A 21,834-nucleotide genomic window follows, 5' to 3' on the forward strand; every position below is an offset into this window, starting at 1 on the left:
AGAGCCGAGTTTCCAGACTGTCTTATCTGGGCCAGCACCGATGAAGCAGCGTGCCCGAGGCCTCAGCGGCTAGGCAGGCCCAGCAGCACCCACGGCTCCCTGCCTTACATGCCCAGACCCGAACTACTGTGGTTCTCTGCCCTCCGCGAGCGCGGAAGGGACTGGTTCCCACCCACCCACCCACCGGAGCCCATTTCGCCCCGTGCCCGCCCGCAAAATGCTGCCACCGACTCGGGCTCTAGGCCCCACCGCCTAGCAGGGAGCCCAGCACCGACTGTCCTCGAGAGAGCGGCGAGCCGGAGCTCGGATACCGAAGAGCCCACCGGGGGTTAAACCTTAGCACGCGGGCGGGAGAGCGGCCACGAGGCGGGCAAGACGCGGCCCGCGCGGAGCGGGACCTGAGAGCGCGGGGGCCTGCGGCGCCCGCCCGCCTGCTGCCAGCACGGTCGGCGGCCCTGAAGCTCCCGGGACCTTACGGGGCGGGCCGCGCGGGCGCCTGCAGGACCAATTGGCCCGCGGCTGGGGGCCACCCGCACTGCTCTCGGCTCCCGGGCAGACGCCTGCGGGCTGCGGGCAGGCAGCGCGCCGGGCAGCCCTGGGCCGGCGGCCATGGCGGCGGCCCTAGGGGCGCGGGGGGCGTCGCGGCTCCTGCTGGCGACGCTGCGGGGTCGGGCCCGGAGCTTCTCGGCCACGGTGAGTGCGGGGGCCCGCGGTGCGGGAGGAGGGCGAGGCCCCGCGGCGCCGGCTGGTGGCCGTGGGGGAAGGACCCGGGCCGACCCCACAGTGGACCCGGCTTCCGGTGTCGGACCTCGGGGAGCCGCGTTCGGGCGCCGGGCACCTGCCAGACGCCCGGCCGGAGACAGGGGCTCCGCAGCATCATCGTTTGTCTTGTCTGCGAAGCTGCCTGCCGGAAGAAAACCAAGGACCAGTTTTGTGTAAAGAAAGTACAAGTAGCTGCAAAGCTGTCTGACGCTGAGGGTCACTTGAAGTGACCAAAGGCGCGGCGCGCTCGCCGAAAAGCCTCTGGCTCAGCGCGGAGTTAGCTCACTTGTTTTGCTGTGATGTTTGGGAGGAGTTAGTAACAAATTATCGTATTTGGGGGAGGCAAATCTATACTTCTTTCTTCTTCCGCGGGGAGTTTCGTCCTTTTTCTGGCATTAGAAATTAATATATTGGGATGCATTAACTGAGGGGAAGCTTTAACACGCAGCACCACCTAGTGGGGAAATGTTGTATCAAATTTCGTGTGTCATCTTAAGAGGCTGGCTGGAGCCCCTTGGCCCTTTGAAAGTCTTTAATAGGACACATTGAAGATAGCTCGATGGTGGAGGAAGCTGAATACTGTTTCGTGGCCACTAAGGTGAGAGCACGAGTTCTGTGCTTACTGTCACCTAAGCGTGTCCCAGGGTATACCTGTACCCAAGGTGCTGATGATTAAGTAAAAATATGGGGTTCAGAGGAGTGAACAAACAGGATTTGAGAGGCTGCCACGTGCCAGGGTCTAATGCTGGGTGCCTTCACATTCAAGATCTCCTTAAATTTAACTCTCTCAAAAAAATCTCGGGGCGCCTGGGTGGCTCAGTCGGTTAAGTGTCTGCCTTTAGCTCAGGTGATAATCCCAGGGTTTTTGGATTAAGTTCCATATTGGGCTCCCTGCTCAGCAGGGAGTCTGGTTCTCTTATCCCTCTGCCACTTTCCCTGCTTGTGGTCTCTCTCTTTCTCAAATAAATAAATAAAATCTTAAAAAAGTGTCGACAGGTAGAGGTTGTGATGCCCCCACCATAGACACGAGATACTGGTATTGAGAGAAGCTAAGTGGTTTGTTCAGCATCCCCATAGCTGAAAGTAACCAAGTGAGGCCTTGGATGAAGTTTGTTCTCTCCAAATCCTCTCTACTTTTGCCTATCCCCATCCCCATCTCCCGCAGAAAAAAAAAAATAAGCCCATCATAAAGGGTTCTGCAGAAGGTGTGTCTCCAAGGGGACCATTTGTGTTTCGTAGATGAAGTTGCTCCATTTCACAACCCTGGACACGGTCCCTGTTCTTGGGCAGACACCTGTGGTAAGCACAGAGTGCATACCATTGCCCTCTTTGGGGATGTACATGGCAGAGAATGTGGAGGAAAACAGCGCAGGAGCCGTGTTTCACTCACTCCAGGTGACTGCTGCACTGCCCACAGCATGGTTAAGAGTTTTCTTGGCAGCTACTCAGAGTGGACACATAATTTAATTTATTTTCCATACTTTCCTGAGTTGTCTTAACATATTTAAGTGACTAATAAAATTTTAGATTATTTCCTATAACAGGTCACGGTAAGAGTAATGAAGAGATGTTTTGGATCTTAATAGTTTAAGTGCTTTTGATAACAGGTCTTCAAATGTTTATATTTAATTAAGAGGGTTTTTTTTCCCCCTCTTTTTTTTTCTTACGTTAGTTATGGAGAAGGGTGGTTGACCTAGCAAGGAAGAGAGACAAGAAAATTGGTTCATTAGCAACCCTTTTTCCTCTTCTTAGAATAAGTTGTCCTTTTTTTTTTTTTTTTTAAGATATTATTTATTAGCAAACGTGCACCAATGGGAGAAGGGGGAGAGGCAGAGGGAGAATCAGGCTCCCCAGTGAGCAGGGAGACTGGTGTGGGGTTTGATCCTAGGACCCTGAGATCGTGACCCGAGCTGAATGCAGATGCTTAACCGACTGAGCCAGCCAGGTGTCCCAGAATAAATTGTCTTAAAGTAGTTTTATTTATTCTGCCATTTTACTTACTTTAATGTTAGTGATTGATGAACAGTTTCAGGGTTTCTGAAGTGGGAATGAGTTGTAATTTCATGGTAGGGGATGCAGCTAAGCCCCCAGTTGCTGTTTGATGAGGAGCCCTTTATAATATGTTTTGTCTTTCTGGGTGACAATCCCTTTCTTACCTGAGCCTTCAGTAGCCCCGCAAATAGGTATGGTCGGAGATATTGGTTGGCATTTATGCTGGAGCGAGAGCTAAGCTCCTCTGACTTCTGCTAGAGTGTCCTCTCCTTTCTCTGGCCATGATGTATAGAGTTCTTTCAATTAAAAAACAAATTGCATGGGAAGTGGGGGCATGTTAGCCAACAGGACTCTGGGTTTGTGAGTTTCATCACCAGGGTGAGTGTGGGAACAAGGTGGACAGTGCTCTGGCCAGACTGGGGGGATTTGTCTTACTGGTTTCCTGGAAAAACTCACTGTACTAAGGCAAGGGCTTTTTGCCTGTAGCGCAGGGGATCTGTGGACCCCCAGAAGTTATTATCCGAAATCTTGTGTTAAGTGTGTGATTGTGTTTTCCCCCCTGGAGGTTAGTTTTCATCAGAAAGGGGATAGTGCACCCAGAGAGTTAAGAGCCCTGTGAATAGGCAGTGAAGAGCACCAAGGTGTGTGGGACTGTCCAAAGAGCAGTGGACCAGGAGTATAGAGCCCTGAGTTCTAATTTGGGACCTGACAGCGGACTTGCAGGGTCTCCTTGCATGGGTATGCTTACCGTATTTCCTACATCTGGGCATGCTGGCCATTAGTAATACAGTCATGGTAAGATGACCAGCGGTAACGGCTGATGGTTGTATCTGTGATAAACCAGAGACACAGAATTGTGAAGTGTGAGGCAACAGTAAGTGTGAGACACCTTAGCATGGAGGCAGCTTATTTTGTATGGAGCTAGCCTCGTTGTTAATTTTTTGAGAACAGAGGAATCCAAAATGGTCACTGATTGTTGCCCTTAAGGTATTTTTTTGCATCTCTCATAAGGAAAAGGGCTATGCATTCGAGTTTGACTGAACCTCTACATTTCAGGTATTATGTGTGTTCTTTTATAGGCAGCAGATGCTCGCCATTTGACAGCAGAGGAGAGGAACCAAGTTATCCTTGACCTGAAAGCAGCAGGATGGTCAGAATTACATGAGAGAGATGCCATCTACAAGGAATTTTCCTTCAAAAATTTTAATCAGGTAAATATGACATATCCTTGCTAGTACCCTGGCCTGTCTGTGTCCTCTCAGGCTGTGGCTCTTTAATACTACTGGTGGTCTGGTCCCGTGTGGATCCTTAAGATCCTTAAGAAGTCAGTGACAGCTGCACTGTCCTTGGGGAGTCCCTGCTCTAGGGGAAGGGAGAGGTTTTTGTCATCTGGAAAATCAGATTCTGAACCCTCTGGTTTGGTATGGGTTAGGACATTTAGTTTCCTTTCAAAGTTTAAATAACATATAAAAGGATGTGTGAGTTTCTTGTGCATATCAGAAGAGGGCTTGAGGAACAGCAGTGCAGAAACATACACCTGCTCGACTGATTTCCCCCTACTTTTCTTGGATGCTTGTCAAGTTTTCTTTCTCTGTGTACATGTATTTCATTCTCTAGTTCAAGCCCCAAGCTGCACGCTTTTCTCTGATTGGCTCATTTTATCCCAGCCTTTGCAGCTTTTCTTAAAAGCTGACCTTCCCCCTTGGAGACTCAGCTTTAACAAGGTGACTGTTCCATTAGAGCCCCGCCCTGTTTAGAGAGTCATCTCCCATGACTTACCCTGCAGCTCTTACCCCACAGCATTTGTACAAGGTCGGTGCTCTTGACTATTTCGTGTTTGTTCAGTGAGTTTGGTAATCCTCTGGACAGATTTACTGTTTTTATTTATATTAGGTGTCAGCATCTAGAAGGCAGAGACCATGTTTGCTTCAATAACTCTCTATTGTAGCTAACACAGTTCTGGATACAAACAGGCATTTGATAAATGCAGACATTGATTACAGTGTTTGCTAGTTTCTGGAAGGGTGTGTGAGGACCAGGTTTCCACCAAACAAACCTTCGACATGTTTTCCTAGGAAATGCCGTTGGCTCCACTGAGCTGCGTGCCCTCTTCTGCTCTCCATCCATCTGGCTGCCAGCCTTCTTTCAGTCTCCAGCTCCTGAGGAGACCTAGACCAAGCCGGCTCCCTGTCCCTGCTGCCCCATGTGCTCGACAGCTCTTGTCAGGGGCTTAGCACTCTGTGGCTGGTGGCAGCGAATCCCATTGGTACAGTAAGCTCCTGCATAAGCTCTAGGTAGCATTTTCCGGGCTTATTAAAATTCTTACATGTGTACAGCCTGACTTCTTTAAGCCTGGGCTAATTTATTGGGCTTGAACATGTGGCTTAAAGTATTTGAGTAGCATTGCCTCAGGCTCTGCCCAAGAGTCAGTCATCCAGCCCCCGCTAACCCTGTGCTTGGGGTGACTTTCAGAAATGGGAGGAAAGAGAAGCTGTGCAGGGCATCCTTGATTAATTGTAATACTATTCATTGGGACAGTTTATTAATTTGACTTAAAAATTTTTTTTTTTAAATTTTCTTCACTCAGCTTTTAGGAGAAAGAGGCAGATGACAAGAAAATCAGGGAGTGTATTCAGAGAACCAGCCCTGAGATCATCTCCTGGGGTCAGTTTTCCAGCTGGGTCTCTTAGGGCTTCTGCATGTCCAGTGGCTGGTAATTGCAGCTGATGTCATGACACCTGTCATTGCCCACCCGCCCAAGATCACCAGGACCACCCCTGGGCTTCCTGGAGCAGGTGGGACTGAATTGCTTGTTGCAGCAAGAGGGAGACTGTGCGTATCAGGGAACTGATGGTGTTGGGAAGATAGTTTGGTCTGGCTTGGACGCTGTCAGAAAATGGGCAGTTCTGTGCTTCAGTATTTTAATCCATCTTACCCGTAGGGAGGGTAGACTAAAGTGGGACCAAAGCTGAAGTGGGCAGAGAAGCAACACTCACTCATTAGCTGGGAGAGGGGGGACGTTTGGTGTTTTGTGGTGTGGACAGGGTTTATGTTTTGTCTGTGTTCACTTAATCTTGCACTTGGTCTTGTTTTTGTTTGAATCCATCCTGCTTGTGGAGTGGCCTTGTCTGCTGTTTGTGTGTAACCTCAGGGCCTTGGTGTGCCTGCCAGGCCAGCTCCAGCTCTCAGAGTTACCTTTCTCTTTTTCACAGCCGATGCTTACAGTTGTGACCCTCTCTTCCTCATAGATGTTCACTAACCTTTTATTTAGGACAGAAAAGATCCCTCGTTTTTATTATAAAACAATAATAGGAAACGCTAAAATAGGATGTTGTACATTAAGAAAAAGTCCCATTGCAGCTTCTTTCATCTAGTGTTTATTTTCTAGTCTTTTTCCTCTGATAGAGTTTATCCACAACATAGTACTTTTCATGCAGTGATGGTTTTAAAAACCAGCTTGACTTTTATTGTAAAAATGGTATTTATTCACTCACCAAATATGTATGAAGCATCTTCACTGTGCCAGGCACAATTCTAAGCTCAGGTAGTTCTGTTCTAGTACAGAAGATAGACAAGAAGCAAATGAGTAAATGGCAGTAAAGAGAAACGTAGGATTCCTCATATATATATATATATATATATATATATTTTTTTTTTTTTAAGATTTTATTTATTTATTTGTCAGAGAGAGAGAGAGAGAGCATGAGCGAGCACAAAGCAGCAGGCAGAGGCAGAGGGAGAATCAGGCTTCCTGCCAAGCTAGGAGCACGATGTGGGTCTCGATCCCAGGACACTGGGATCACGACCTGAGCCGAAGGCAGCTGCTTAACCAACTGAGCCACCCAGGCGTCCCAGTTCCTCGTATATTTTGAAGAGAGAACAAACAAGACTTGCTGTTAGATTGGATATGGTGCGGATGGAGGGAGAGTCAAGGATGATCCCAAGGTTTTGAGTCCAGTGGAGGAACTGAGGGGCAAGGGAAGTAACGCGTAAGTAAAGTCAGGAATTAAAACTTTGGCACTTGTAATCTAGCTGGTAAGGAGGGAGGTGGGGCTGTGATGTGGGAGACGGTGAGGCAAGAGGTGGGGCTGTCCATTGGTGTAACCTTCTTAGAGGGTAGTTGGGGAGTGTGTATCCGCTTTTATTTTTATTTTATTTTTTAAAAAATGATTTTATTTATCTGACAGAGAGAGATCAGAAGTAGGCAGAGAGGCAGGCAGAGAGAGGAGGAAGCAGGTTTCCTGCTGAGCAGGGAGCCCGATGAGGGGCTCGATCCCAGGACCCTGGGATCATGACCTGAGCCAAAGGCAGAGGCTTAACCCACTGAGCCACCCAGGCGTCCCCCGCCCTGTGTATCCGCTTTTATTTATTTATTTTTTTAAAGATTTTATTTATTTATTTGACAGACAGAAATCACAAGTAGACGGAGAGGCAGGCAGAGAGAGAGGAGGAAGCAGGCTCCCCGCTGAGCAGAGAGCCCGATGTGGGACTTGATCCCAGGACGCTGGGATCATGACCTGAGCCGAAGGCAGCGGCCTAACCCACTGAGCCACCCAGGCACCCCTGTGTATCCGCTTTTAAAATGCACATACCCATTGTCCGAATCTAGAAATTTATCTTCTAGGTATTATCCTGTGTGTGTGCAGAATGGATAGTGAGAATGTTAGCCTAGAATTTTCTGTTGTGAGGAGGCATTTCCATGTGCGTAGGCACAGTTCCATGAGGCCAGGTCTCCCTTGGCGTGGCCATGCCCTTAGCAAGAGTTGGGGAGGCCCCCATGCCCCTTGTGTTCCTGGCAGTGGCAGCACCTCTCCTGGCCTCAGCTTTGGAAACTGGAGGGAGCTGCTGTCCGAACTGGTCCCCTCTTTCCCTTAGCGGACTTCAGCCCACACTGGATGTCTATATATCTTTAAAAGTCTGAGCTGAACATACAGCTAAAAATTCTGTTCTTTTTTATCTAAATAGGTTATGGACATTTTACAGTTCTCTACCTTGTCTTTTTACTTAAAATAATTCTTCAGGAGGAAGGTTGCACTTGCTGGGTGTTACCGTTTTTTTTTTAAAGATTTTATTTATTCATTTCACAGAGGGAGACCACAAGTAGGCAGAGAGGCAGGCGGAGAGAGAGAGGAGGAAACAGGCTCCCTGAGAGCCTGATGCGGGACTCGATCCCAGGACCCCGGGACCATGACCTGAGCTGAAGGCAGGGGCTTAACCCACTGAGCCACCCAGGCGCCCTGGGTGTTACCATTTTTAAAGGGCTTGCTAATGTAGTATGTGTAATGAAATGTTGTCACAAATTTGCATTAGAATTCATTTCTCTTATTACTATAGGCAATGAACCATACCTTTTAGAAACATTTTTCATGGGTGCTTGGGTGGTTCCGTGGATTAAGTGTCTGCCTTCTGCTTAGGTCATGATTCCAGGGTCCTAGGATCGAGTCCCAAGGTGGGCTCCCTGCTCCGTGGAGAGGCTGCTTCTCCCTCCCCCTCCTCCCGCTCCTGCTCTCTCTCTCTCTTTTTTTTCTCTCTACCTCTCAAGTAAAATTTTAAGAAAGGAAGGAAAGGAGGAAGGAAGGAGGGGAGGGAGAAAAATTAGTGACCCTGGGTGAGAGACCTAATTCTCAAAGCTTTGGGTTATTCTAGGTTTCACTATAACAATAAGTAGCCAGCAAAAAATACAGTGGAACTTTTTTTTTCTTAGTGGTTTTATTCTAGGATATGGTTAGTTCCAAATGGTCCGCATTCATTTGATAGCTCAGATGGGTGCAAATATTTAGAGACTGTAAGAGCAGAATTCCCAAGGGGTTCTAACAGTGTTGGTGGCTGCCGGGGCAGAGGTTGTGTGGCCAGGAGCCGCTGAGTCTTCCTGGGGGAGGCGTGGAGGGTCGCAGGGCAGCATGATGGGCATGGCGAGCCTCCTTGAGCCGTCAGAGCATAGTGCTGCCTGGACTTGGAGCCACAGGTGTCTGTGCTTGGAGCGCTTGGACTCACACAGGGTGGGCTTGGCATTTGTGAGGACGTTTATGAGCGCTAGATGCTTTTCTTCTGTTCTTGTAGACTTAAGGAGGGAGAGGTCTCTCAGAGACAAACTGATTCTTCGGTGTTTGGCAACTGCAGGGTGCCTGCATGGAAAGAACAAGATGTCTTCTTGGAAACGCAGGGTACATGTCTTATAAAGGTAAATTGTATTAGGTGTTATGGGTCGGGTCAAGTGGAAAGCTTCCAGAATCAGGTGTGGTTTGAAGCTTTGGAGGTAGGTGCAGAAGAAGGCTCTGGAACCCAGGAAACAGCTATCCCAGATGCCAGCCGGTGGAGCCCTCCTGGGCAGGAGCTCTGAGTGGCTGTGCAGCAGCTCAAGCCCCTGGGGACCATTCCCCGTCTCTCCCTCAGGGAGCTGAGCCTCCCTTGTTCAGGGTAGAGAGGAGCGAGTATAGGGAATAGGCCAGAAGCTGCCATGGGACATTGTACCTGATTTGGTATCTTTTGGGTGAATGAAGAATTCCAGGAGAAGGCTACAAGGAGATTCCAGTTGGTAATGGAGAACACTTTTGACTCAGGAGAAGGGGACACAGCCTTGCGACAAGGACCTGGGATTCCCTGCATTCCCAGAGGAGCTCCTGTGCCCGCCAGGGCTGCCTCCAGTAGACTGGCCCTTCAGGCATTCAATTTTCTTAGAGTGCTCATAGAAACTGGTTTACCCTCAGCCCATTTTGACCTATAAAAATGGCCCTTTTCAACTGCATAGCTGGTCTCAGGTGTAGCTTGCAGGCAAGGCCCGAGCTTCGTTTGTTTGGCCTCTTGTTCTTCACATTGCGGTTGCTGTAACTGCTGCTGCTGAGAGGGTGGGACCCAGGGAGGGGCCCCCTGAGTGGCGGGGCCGTGAGGGTGGGGTGCCAAGGAACACCATTTCGTGCATCTAGCAGCAGTAGCACCATATGTGAGTTTGGGGTTGGTAAAATCTTTCCCTTCCTGTGCCCTGGAGCTCCTGCTGTAGAGCTGTTGAAAGTTACTGTTGCTCACTTACTTTATAAAAATGTTTTATTGAGGAATTTGATAATAGGCTTATGGTTAACATTTTGAAACACTTAGTGAAGTCTAAAGCTCAATACCAGAAGAAAGACAACTGTTAATGAAAATCTTAACAGTCCTCAATGGGACACAGCTCTCAACAGTTCTCGTTGTGGAAGAATTAATTCAGGTTTCATTGTTCATTGTTGTAAGCCAAAACTCGGTGCAAAGTTCTGAGTCAGTAATGCAATAATAGAAATGTCACATCTGAGTGCTCTTGAAAGTAGAAACGTACCCTGCTTGTTGAAGGTAGGGGAACACTCCCAGGAGGGTGTTCCCAAGGCTGATTCATCATGTAGCTTAGAGAGTGTCCTTTGCTGTTACCTTAGAGGCTCCTATCTGTGTGTCTGGGAACCAGGTCAGGTGAAAACCTGTATGCTTATTGCACACGGTGGCCTTGGCGTCACTCGTGCCCACTGATGGGCTCTGTGGCTGCCGTTGACTCGAAACCTCAGAAAGCATCCTTCGTTGTCACTGTAATGGAGAGCAACACATCTGAGCAAACTTTACCTAACATTGGAGGAGCTAATTAAAAATACCTACGTGGTGGGGCGCCTGGGTGGCTCAGTCGGTTAGGTGTCTGCCTTTGGCTCAGTTCATGATCCCAGGGTCCTGGGAATGGGCTCCGCATCGTCGGGCTTCCTGCTCCCCGGTGCTCTCCCTCCTTGTGCTTTCTAGCTCTTTCTTTCTCCCTCTCAAATAATTAATAAAATCTTTAAAAAAAAATTTTTGTGTGGTGTATTCATGCTGGGCTCCTGGGAGTTGTGGGCAGGTGATGCTCGTGGTGTCGTGCGGTGGCTGGGACAGCAGTGTTGGTGTACTTCAGAGGCATGAAACTAGAGACTAAAAAGGTGTCATTGGGCATCTTGCTTCTGCTGTTTATCTCATAAAATGGGTTTAGGCCCTATGTGTATTTGTGAAAACACATGTAATGGACAGACAAGGGGAAATGTAAAACAGGTGTCCAACATGTAAATATGGCGCCACAGTGTGGCGTGAAAACACTGGGGCTGCTACCCCGGCCTTTCATAAAAGTGGACTTTCAACTGCTTTGCGTTTTCTTAGTCGTATAGTAAATCTTCTGTTTACAGAACGTAGCCAAAGTATTCTGTGAAAGTCAAACAGCCAAGAAATAGAATTTCCTCAGCAGTCTTTGTCTTGCCCTTTTACAGATGGCGTAAAATCAGGTGTGTAAAAAATAAAAAGCAGTTTGAGCTGACGTGAAAGGTATTTCAGATTTATGCTTTGCAGATGATATTGGTATGATTAATGCATTCATTGCTTTTTTTTATTGCTTTTCACAGATAATGTACATGATGCATGGAAAATGTTGTGGGTTTAAATCTTTGCCAGCTTTAGACTGTGAATATCAACAGATGTTATCATATAAGTACTATAGTTATTATAAAGTAAAAAATTTTTCGTGAAATGCATTGACATAAATTTCATTTATGTAAATTGCTTTCATTAGTACAAAACCTTAGTGTAGCCGTTAGGGTTTGTGAAGCACTTTAAATGAGATTAACTTGGTATAATGTGGTCAGAAATGGGTTGCTTTAAATTTAACTGACAAGAAAATAACACTCAAAAGTTAGGAAATTACCGAGGCATTTGTTTTCCGCCTGCATTGCTGGGACTGCTTAAATAGGTTGAATATGAATTAATAACAATGGACTGCCGGCTCAGTAATTACAGAAAATAATTTAAAGGAGACCTCAGATAATAACTTCAATGTATTTTGGTCTTGCTCTTTTCTGTTCTGTTTTTCTTGAGCATACCAGCCTTTTGCTTCAATACAGCCATTGAAAACAGTGTCCATGTTTGCAAAGAGTTTTGTCTATAGAGTTTTGGTGCCTTATGGCTGTGATGTAGAAACTTATATTCAACTCTTTCAAAGTATGGATCTTGGGTACGTGAAGGAGCAGCCTCAGCAGCTGGTCATCTCTACCTAGCAGCAAGTAGAATGGTGCACTACTGTTTCTGTGGCCGGGGGGGTGACCAGGTACCCTCTTCTCCCAAGAGGGAGTCAGCCCCCAACTGTGGACAGGTGGGAGAGGAGCTTCTTCCATAGCTTGGAGGTCTTTGTGTTCTGCTCTTTGCCCTACATCACTGTAAACAGAACAGCACGTCGTCTCCCCCATTTTGTGGATAGTTTACTGTTGTATTGCCCTTCCGATCTAGGCTGGAATGGGCCATTTTAACTAGTTCACTGAATTTCACAGAAGGACCCTGAACCAGACCGAGACCCTGAGATTGCTTGCGGTCACTCTGGATCATGGCACAGTGGGTGTCACACTCACATCTCTGATTCCTACAGCAACATGTTTTGATACCACAGTGACACAGAAAGTTGTTTTGTTTTTACATTTATTTTTTTTTCTAGGAGATACCTTTTTTCCAAGGACTACCTGTTGGATTACTTTCTACCTTAAAAGGGTTTGACAACACTTCCCTGAGAAAGGCACTATTCACCAGCTAAAACAAACAAAGCTGTACTTGTTCAAGAGTAACCCAGGTATCACTGTTGAGCAATCAGGTCATTGAATTGTATTGTTAAAATCAATCTTATCAAAACAGCCATCGCGGCTAATGAATCTGTTTGCTCCTATGCCCTCAGCCGGCAAGGCAGGATTGTGGCCTTCTACTGTTATCATTCATCAAACTGATTTCCAGTGCCCTGTCCTCACCATTGCAGCCCTGGCTGTGGACGCATGCCAGGCACCTGGAGAAGATCCAGTTAGGGCTGGGCAGGGAGCTATGTGGTCTTCCCACTGAGAGCCACAGAGCCTACCTCTGGTGGGATCAGGGAATGTAGCGTGGTCTTTGAGCTGGTCACCCCTGAGGGTCTAGCTCTACTCTGAGCGTGGAAGGAGGACAATGTAAGTAAAGTACATGATTCCATTTCTGCACTGAAGACCTTCTAGGTTTTTGGGGTTTTTGAGATTCGATTTTATTAATTTTTGAAAGATTTACTTATTTATTTTAGAGCGCACAGAGGGGAGGGGCAGAGGGAAAGGGAGGGTCTTAAGCAGACTCTGCACTCAGCGCAGACCCTGATGTGGGGCTCAGTCTCATGGCACTGAGATCACAACCTGAGCTGAAGCCAAGAGTCAGACAGACTCAGCTGACTGTGCCACCCAGGCATCCCAGATTTTATTTTATTTTATTTATTTATTTATTTTAAAGATTGTATTTATTTATTTGACAGAGAGAGATCACAAGTAAGCAGAGAGGCAGGCAGAGAGAGAGAGAGAGAGAGGGAAGCAGGCTCCCTGCCGAGCAGAGAGCCCGATGCGGGACTCGATCCCAGGACCCTGAGATCATGACCTGAGCCGAAGGCAGCGGCTTAACCCACTGAGCCACCCAGGCGCCCCCCAGATTTTATTTTAAAGTAATCTCTACACTCAGTATGGGGACCGAATTCACAACCTCGAGATCAAGTCACATGCTGTCCTGACTGAGCCAGCCAGGTGGTCCAGGACCTTCCAGTTTTATTGGGGAGGTAGCATATATGAATTATACAAGATAGTTGATTTTTTAAATTTTCATACTGACGAGGCACTAAAATGTGAAGTACTAATAAACAGAAGGTGTACTCTAGCATGGCTGCCTAGAGAAGGGGAGTTTTGAGTTGGTCCTTAAAGGTCTGACAGGTTGGTATTGCCAGATTAGAAAACATAATGGAGGATCCTCAAAAAATTAAAATAAAACTACCATATGTTCCAATAACATATATATTGTGGGACTGTATCCTAAGGAAATGATCCAAAAGTAACTCAAAGAGGTATAGGCACTTGTTCAAGCACCATTATTTACAACAACTAAGACATGGAAGCAACCTAAGTGTCCATTGACGAGTGAATGGGTACAGAAGTTGTGGTCTATATTATATGTGGGAAACCCTAAAGATTCCACCAAAAAACTAATAGAACTGATAAATGAATTCAGTAAGGTTGCAGGATACAAAATCAGTGTACATACAGAAATCTGTTGCATTTCTGTACACTATAATGAAGCAACAGAAAGATTAAGAAAGCAATCCCATGTGCATTTACACCCAAAATAATAAAATATCTAGGAATAAACTTAGCCAAGGAGAAAAAGACCGTAGTCTATAAAACACTGATGAAAGAAACCGAAGATGACACCAACATATGGAATGATATTCCATGCTCATAGGTTGAGAGAACAAGTATTATTAAAATGTCCGTACTACCCAAAGCAATCTGTAGATTTAATTCAATCCCTATCAAAAGACCAACAGCATTAGGGGCACCTGGCTGGCTCAGTTGATAGAGAATGTGACTCTTGATGTCAGGGTTGTGAGATTAAGCCCCACATTGCTTGTAGAGCTTACTTAATAAACAAGAACAATGGCAGCATTTTTCAAAGAACTAGAACAAATAATCCTCAACTCTGTATGGAACCACAGAAGACCCTAAATAGTCAAAATAGTCTGGAAAAAGAAAAGCCTGGAGGTATCACAAGTCCAGATTTCAAGTTATACTACCAAGCTGTAGTAATCAAAATAGTAGGGCACTGGCACAAAAATAGAAGTGGAATAGGATAGGGGCGCCTGCGTGGCTCAGTGGGTTGGGCCTCTGCCTTCGGCTCGGGTCATGATCTCAGGGTCCTGGGACCGAGCCCCGCATCGGGCTCTCTGCTCGGCGGGGAGCCTGCTTCTCCCTCTCTCTCTCTGCCTGCCTCTCTGCCTACTTGTGATCCCTGTCTGTCAAATAAATAAATAAATAATCTTAAAAAAAAGAAGTGGAATAGGATAGAAAGTCCAGAAGTGAACCTGTGATTATATGGTCAATTAATTTTTTTTAAAAGATTTTATTTATTTATTTGACAGAGATCACAAGTAGGCAGAGAGGCAGACAGGGGGTGGGGGAAGCATACTCCCTGCTGAGCAGAGAGCCCGATGGCGTGACTCGATCCCAGAACCCTGGGATCATGACCTGAGCCGACGGCAGAGGCTTTAACCCACTCAGCCACGCAGGCACCCCTGGTCAATTAATCTTTGGCAGAAGAGGCAAGAATATACAATGGGAGAATGACTCGTCAGCAAATGGTGTTGGGAAAACTGGACAGCTAAATTCAAAAGAATGAAACTGGACCACTTCCTTCCACCGTATACAAAAATTAACTCAAAATGGATTAAAGACTTAAATGTGAGACCCCAAACAGTTAAAATCCTAGAAGAGCACAGGCAGTAATTTCTCTGACATTAGCCGAAGCAACACTTTTCTTGATGTGTCTCCTGAGGGAAGGCATATAAAAGCAAAAATAAACTATTGGAACTACATGAAAATAAAAAGCTTCTGTACAGTGGAGGAAACTGTTAACAAAACTGAAAGCCTACTGAATGGGAGAAGATACTTGCAAATGACATACCCTCAAAGGATTAGTTTCCAAAATACATAAAGACCTTATAAAATTCAACACCCAAAACCAAATAATCCAATTAAAAAATGGGCAGAAGACATGAACATACATTTCTTCAAAGAAAACATCCAGATGGCCAACAGACACATGAAAAGATGCTCAGGATCACTCATTGTTAGGGAAATACGAATCAAAACTACAATGAGATCTCACCTCCCACCTGTCAGAATGGCTAAAATCAACAACACAAGAAACAACAGGTGGTGAGGATGTGGAGAAACTTGCACTGTTAGTGGGAATGCAGAGTGGTGCTGCCACTCTGAAAACAGTATGGAGTTTCCTCAAAAAATTAAAAATAGAACTACCCTATGATCAAGTAATTGCATTACTGGGTATTTACCCAAAGAATAAAAACATTAATTTGAAAGGATATCTGCATCCTTATGTTTATTGCAGTATTATTTAAAATAGCAAAGTTATGAAAGCAGCCTAAGTTCCACTGATAGATGAACAGATAAAGAAGATGTAGTACATACCTATGTTATAAATTGTTTGTTTATACATACACACACACACACAATGAAATCTTATTCAGCCATAATCTTGCCATTTGGAACAACATGGATGGCATTAGGGAATATAACACCAAGTGAAGTAAGTCGGTCAGAGAAAGACAAATACCATATGATTTCACTTATATATGGAATTTACAAAACAAAACAAATGAACAAAGGAAAAAAAGAAAGACAAACCAAAAAACAGACTCTTAACTTGAGAGAAAAAACAGATGGTTACCAGAGGGAAGGCAAGTGGGGGAGTGAGGGGAATAGGTGAAGGGAACAAGAGTACACTTATTGTGATGAGCACTGATACATAGAATTTTTAAAAGCCGTCTTGTTTATTTATTTATTTATTTATTTTAGGGGGGTAGAGAGTGGGCACTGGAGCAGGGGGAGGGGCAAAGGGAGAGGGAGAGACCCTTGAGTAGACTCCCTGCCCAGTGTGGGCCCATCGCAGGGCTCGTCTCACGACCTTTAGATCATGACATGAGCTAAAACCAAGAGTAGGTCACTTAACCCACTGAGCCACCCAGGCACCCGTACCCTAGAGTTATTGGATCACTATATTGTAAATCTGAAACCAATATAGCACCATATGTTAATGATACTGAAATTAAAATAAACATTAAAAAAAAGATGTGGTATATATTACAATGGAATATTATTCAGTCGTTAAAAAATGAGGAAACCCTACCACTTGAGGACGTTATGCTAAGTGAAATACGTCAGAGAAAGATAGATACTGTATGATCTCACTTATACGTGGAATCTGAAAACAAAAGGACTTACATAAAAAGTGATCAAGACTTGTGGTTACCAGAGATGGAGGGTGGGGAAAGAGGGAATTGGAGAAAGGTGGTCAATAGGTACGGGGAAAAAAGAAAAAGTTTGATAGGTTTTTTTGAGTGAAGGGGCTAAGGAAGTATGTAGGTCAAGGACGGGGGCGGGGCACGTCTTTTTTATTTGTAACCTGTTGGGGAAATGAGAGCCCTAAGTGTGGTTCAGTGAGATGGACTGAAGATTGGAAAGGTGGGTCCTTGTGGTGCTGTCTCTCCTGAGTTTAGTGTTTCAGGTTTAGAGTATCTGAAAACAAACTTACTTTTCTTTCCTCCAACTTGCTTGTTACTCTCAGCAGTGCCACCATTTTCCTGAGCACCTTGACCAAAAAGTGAAGAACTATCTTGGTTATCAGTTACTGAGAACTCAGTGTCTTTCCCCAAGATTGTGCTCTAGTCTGGGTTCACCTTGTCTCCCCCTTGAGTTCCTGTGTAAGCTTTCTTACAGCCTTTTACCTCCCTTCGTGTGTTGGTCTCCATGTTGCTTTGGTGTGACGAAGTTGGTCTCTACTCAGAAAATCCCATTTCCTTCCTATTTTATCTTACAAGACATCATCATCATCATCATCTTCTTCTTCTTCTTTTTTTTTTTAAAGATTTTATTTATTTACTTGACAGAGAGAGACGTAGTGAGAAAGGGAATATAAGCAGGGGGAGTGGGAGAGGGAGAAGCAGGCCCCACCGCAGAGCAGGGGGCTTGATCCCAGGACTCTGGGATTACGACCTGAGCTGAAGGCAGCCTCTTAATGACTGAGCCGCCCAGGGGCCCCAAAACACCATCTTCTCAGAGGTTTTCTTTTCTTTTTTTTAAGATTTATTTATTAGAGAGAGAGAGAGAGCATGTGAGGGTGTGCTTGGGGGGTGGGTAGCTATGGGCAGAGGGAGAGAATCCCAAACAGACTTTCTGCTGAGCGCAGAGCCCAACTCAGGGCTTGATCTCAGAACCCTGAGATCATGACCTGAGCTGAAGCTAAGAGTCAGATGCTTAACTGACTGTACCACCCAGGCTTCCCTGTTCAGAGGTTTTCAGAGCTGCCCACAGGCTGGCCCTTAACCCTACCTCTCGTAATTTCTCTGCCAGAGGCCTCTTTAGTCTGTTAGAGATTAGAACTAAGAGGTCACTTAGTCGTCATCCTCACTGAAGAAGTGGGGAGACAGGTTCAGATAGAGGGAGCAGGAAACAGTGGCAATGCTGGAGCTGGAGCCAAGACCTCGAACATCTTGGTTCATTTCTTTCCTACCTTTATTTAAGCTGTTCTTCACCTTCTTTATTCCATCCCACCTATCTTTTTTTCGTATGTCTGCATCTCACCCACTTCCAGAAAGTTTTTCCTGACATACACCCAGCACTAATAAGCTATTACATAGTCTAGGCACTGTGCTAGACCCCGGGGGTGCAGTGATGAGCAAAGCAGATATTGTCTCCATTTTCACGGAGCTCACTAGAAATTGGAGTGGAGGGAGAACATAAATAAAGCAATGACTGTATAATTGCAAGTTATGATAAGTGCCATGAAGGAAAATCCTAGTAGCTAATGCTTAATGAACACCTAAACCTTGGGCCAGGCACTGTTTTGTAAGGATGTTCTATGTGTTTATTCACTTAATCTTCACAAAACCCTGTGAACTAGAGACTGTTTTCCTCATTTTACAGATTGGAAACTGAGGTTTAGATTAAGTGACTTGCCCAAAGCCCCACAGCTAGTCCAGTGGACTTGGAACTTGACCTCAGGCAGTTCCCAATCACTTGCCAACCATTTGCCAGAATGGATGCTGCACCTCCAATAGAAAAGACTGTTATGAGAAAGAATAATGGTTAAGACCTAATTCAGGAAAGTTCTCCCTAAGGAGCTGAGAAGCTGATGCATTTTCTCCCCCTTACTGCTTGGTCCCTTGAGGCATTTTATATGCGCAGACGTGTTACATTCCTGGGAAAAGAATCCTGGGATCTTCCCTCCTATGTTTACTTCTTGATTCTCAGTGGTCCATGATGCCAGCTGAGGTTGTCAGTACAATGAAATCAAAAGGATGAAGGCAGGTTATTTAGCCTTTTTTTCTTCCTTCCTCTCTTTGTAGGCTCCACAGCCAGCATGGATCCCAGTACTGGGCTTGAACTCAGGACCCTGAGAACTAGACCTGAGCTGAGATCAAGAGTTAGAGGCTTAATTGACTAGCCCCGCAGGAGCCCCTATTTAGCTGTTTTTCTAGATCTTTGAGTTGCACATCAGATCTAGGGCTGATCACTCCTCACCGATTTGACCTGACCCTGAGGTTGACCATTTCCTGATTGACGTGGTTATCCATGACCTCTAATTCACCAACATAACTATGCTTCATCTTCACAGTCAGAAACCCGACAATGACTTTGGAGCACAGTCTAAGAAGAAAGTAGTGTTTGCCTCTCCTTTTGGCATTGTTGATACACTTGAAAGCATCTGTGAGGACATCCATAGGCACCATGACAGGGGCAAGCAAAGATGGTGGGAAGATGACTAGGAGTCAAGTGTGAAGTATTATGGGAAGCAGAAAGGTTGTCATGAGACTCTCAGAGGGGTGGAAAGGGAAGGATGATATCCTGAAAGTAGAGGGGGGAGGGTGAAGGACTGATGCCTTTTCTTAGAGGATGGAGTGGAAGAGGGAGGGGACAAAGGCCATATAGGGAGAATAGTAAGGAGCTTGTGCAGTCATCCAGGTGAGACCTGTCTTTAGGGTGGACCCAGCAGGGGGCTGTGGACTGTGGTAGTGACAGAGGACAAGCAGAGAGCTAGAGGGTTGAAGCTGTATTTCGGAGCTCACATGATCAGGGACCAGTGGTGCCACACATACCTTTTATAAAGGGAGCACCTGAGATTCTCTGACTAGGGAGGAGTGGTAATGGGTGAGGAGGAAGAAGAGAAAGGAGTGTTAAAAATGACTTCTAGACGGGGCGCCTGGGTGGCTCAGTGGGTTAATCCTCTGCCTTCAGCTCATGTCAAGATCCCAGGGTCCTGGGATTGAGCTCCGCATTGGGCTCTCTGCTCAGCAGGAAACCTGCTTCCCTTCCTCTCTCTGCCTACTTGTGATCTCTGTCTGTCAAGCAAATAAATAAAATCTTAAAAAAAAAAAAGACTTTTAGAGGATCCGGGTGGTCAGAAGTGGCATTCATTAATCTGGGGAAGTATGGGAGAGGGGAACATGGTGGGGGTGCTGAGATGGAAGTCTTCTGGTTGGAACATTGTTAAGTGTGAGTTGCTGGGAGATACCCAACTTCAACTTAAGATAGTTTTATGTCTGAGTTAGGGACTTAGAGTGGAGGTCTGGGTTGTGGGTAGCTGGGAAGTCTTAGGTATGTGTGTAAAAAAGCCAAGGTAATGGAAGAGACCACTCAGGCAGAAAGTGTAATGTGAGGAGAGAAGAAGGATCATGATGCAGTCTGTTTAGGGGTTGGAAGGAAGAGCAGGAGCTGGCAGAAGACTAAAGAAGACTTACTAGTGAAACAGGAAGACAGTCAGGCCCCTACTCTATCACAGAATCCTAACGATGGTGTTTTAAAAGGGAGGAGGAATCAGTTGTGCTGAGAGTCCAAGTAGTACCAAAGGATGACCACTGTATTAAGTGGCATGGATGTCATCAATGACATCTGTGGTGAGGGTGGTTGGATGATGTGATGGTACAGGCCAGCCCTGGCAGGACTCGGAGCTCAGGTGCCTTATACAGTCCTTCGTATCCACAGACATTAGTCTTGTTGGTTCTTCCATTCTGGGTTGTGTTGTTTGTGGTATTCTTTCAGCCTTGTTTTGAGGTTGAATCGATGAACATTAGAGCTAGAAGGGTTGAGGCAACCAAGGCTAAGGGATGAAGTAGTTTGCCCACATTAACAATGAACTGGTGGGAGAATTAGAATGTGACTAAATTCCGATTAGATCTTGCAGCCGGGAGATGTAGCTACTCACCTTTGTCTCTCCCCACCTAAGAATCAAGCACCTTGAGGGCAGAGACTCAGGTTGTGCTGGTGTACATTTCTCACAGTACCCAGCCCAGTGTTACGTACGTGTACGTGTTTTGCTTGTTTGCTTTGATTTAGATAGACTTACATGTATCTTGAATGCACGAGGTCCCTTGATTGGGTTCACCATAGGTGGTCCTAGCCCGTGCCCTTGGCCCCAGGGAGTTATGTTTTTCATCTCTTTGTCTCCTACAGGTTATTTATATACCTAAAATCCTTTCTCACCAGGGACTTGTCCCCTCCCTCTTTTCCTTACTCTTGGACACAGATGGTTCCTAATGGTGACTGGTGGTGTTGGTGGCTAAGTAGTTGAGTACGATGGGATCATCTGTAATGGCCTGCTGGCGCTTCCCAGAACAGAATTGATTGTGTCTTTGTGCAGCTTGTGGTTTGGAAGTATCAGAGAAGGAAGTGGGGCCCTTATAGACGGGCATGCCCGCAGACGGGCATCTGTAGTAAATTGCCTCTAATAATGAGAGATTGAGGTTAGCACTTGGAATTTGGGCTCCACAGCTTCAGCCACCCACAACTTTTGTCTTTTGTGAATATCGGTGTGCTGAGAGCTCATGGAAGGTTCTTCCAAGCTTCCACAAAATGTCTTGCTGGGATACTGTGCTAGGCCCGTTTACTAATATTGATTAGGCATTCATTTTTGTTTCAAGACAATTCTTTTAATCCTAGATCCTTTTTTTTTTTTAAATTTTTCTGTGTTCATTGGTCTACTACTGTTGGTTGACTTTTTAAAAAAATAGTAACTTCCTGGTGTTTTAGGTAGAAAAATTTATAAATTCATTGGGTACGTTTTTCAGGAATTACTTTTAGAAATTTTAATTAAATGAAAAATGTTGCTTTAGGGTCGTTCTATATACAGATAACTTTTTTTTCTTTAAACAGATTTTATTTACTTGAGAGAGAGAGGGAGTGAGAGAGCATGTGCAGGGGGAGGGGCAGAGGAAGAGAAAGAAGCGGACTCCCCACTGAGCAGGAAGCCTGGGACTTGGGGGTTCATGATTCAGGGCTCAATCCGAGAACCCTGAGATCATGACCTGAGCGGAAGTCAGGCGCTTAACTGATGGAGCCATCCAGGTGCCAGTGTATATAGGTAACACTCAGTGTTGTGTTATTTACCTGAAATGCAGTCACACCAGTTGTCTTTGTGAGTTTGGAGAGTCACAGAAATGTTTATGAACTAAGGAGTGTTTGAGCATCTAGTAGGTGATAGTGGGTCTCTGTTAGGGAC

The 21,834-nt window shown here is 45.8% G+C and overlaps 1 protein-coding gene across 3 annotated transcripts in view; it reads left to right on the top strand.

The window, feature by feature from the left end:
* The first annotated feature begins 577 nt into the window (after nucleotides 1–577).
* Nucleotides 578–21,834, top strand: part of PCBD2 (pterin-4 alpha-carbinolamine dehydratase 2) — a 50,226-nt gene continuing 28,969 nt past the window's right edge. Inside the window, exons 1-2 of one of the 3 annotated variants that reach the window (XM_059417603.1) lie at nucleotides 578–693; nucleotides 3,834–3,965. In XM_059417603.1, the coding sequence (XP_059273586.1) occupies nucleotides 610–693; nucleotides 3,834–3,965 (216 nt within the window). In that variant the 5' untranslated portion in view covers nucleotides 578–609. Of the gene's footprint in view, nucleotides 694–3,833; nucleotides 3,966–21,834 lie in introns of those variants that run through there. The other 2 variants (XM_059417604.1, XM_059417605.1) reach the window with 2 other exon arrangements.

The sequence above is a fragment of the Mustela nigripes genome, chromosome 12 (assembly GCF_022355385.1).
Source record: "Mustela nigripes isolate SB6536 chromosome 12, MUSNIG.SB6536, whole genome shotgun sequence".
In the NCBI taxonomy this organism is placed as follows: Eukaryota; Metazoa; Chordata; class Mammalia; order Carnivora; family Mustelidae; genus Mustela; species Mustela nigripes.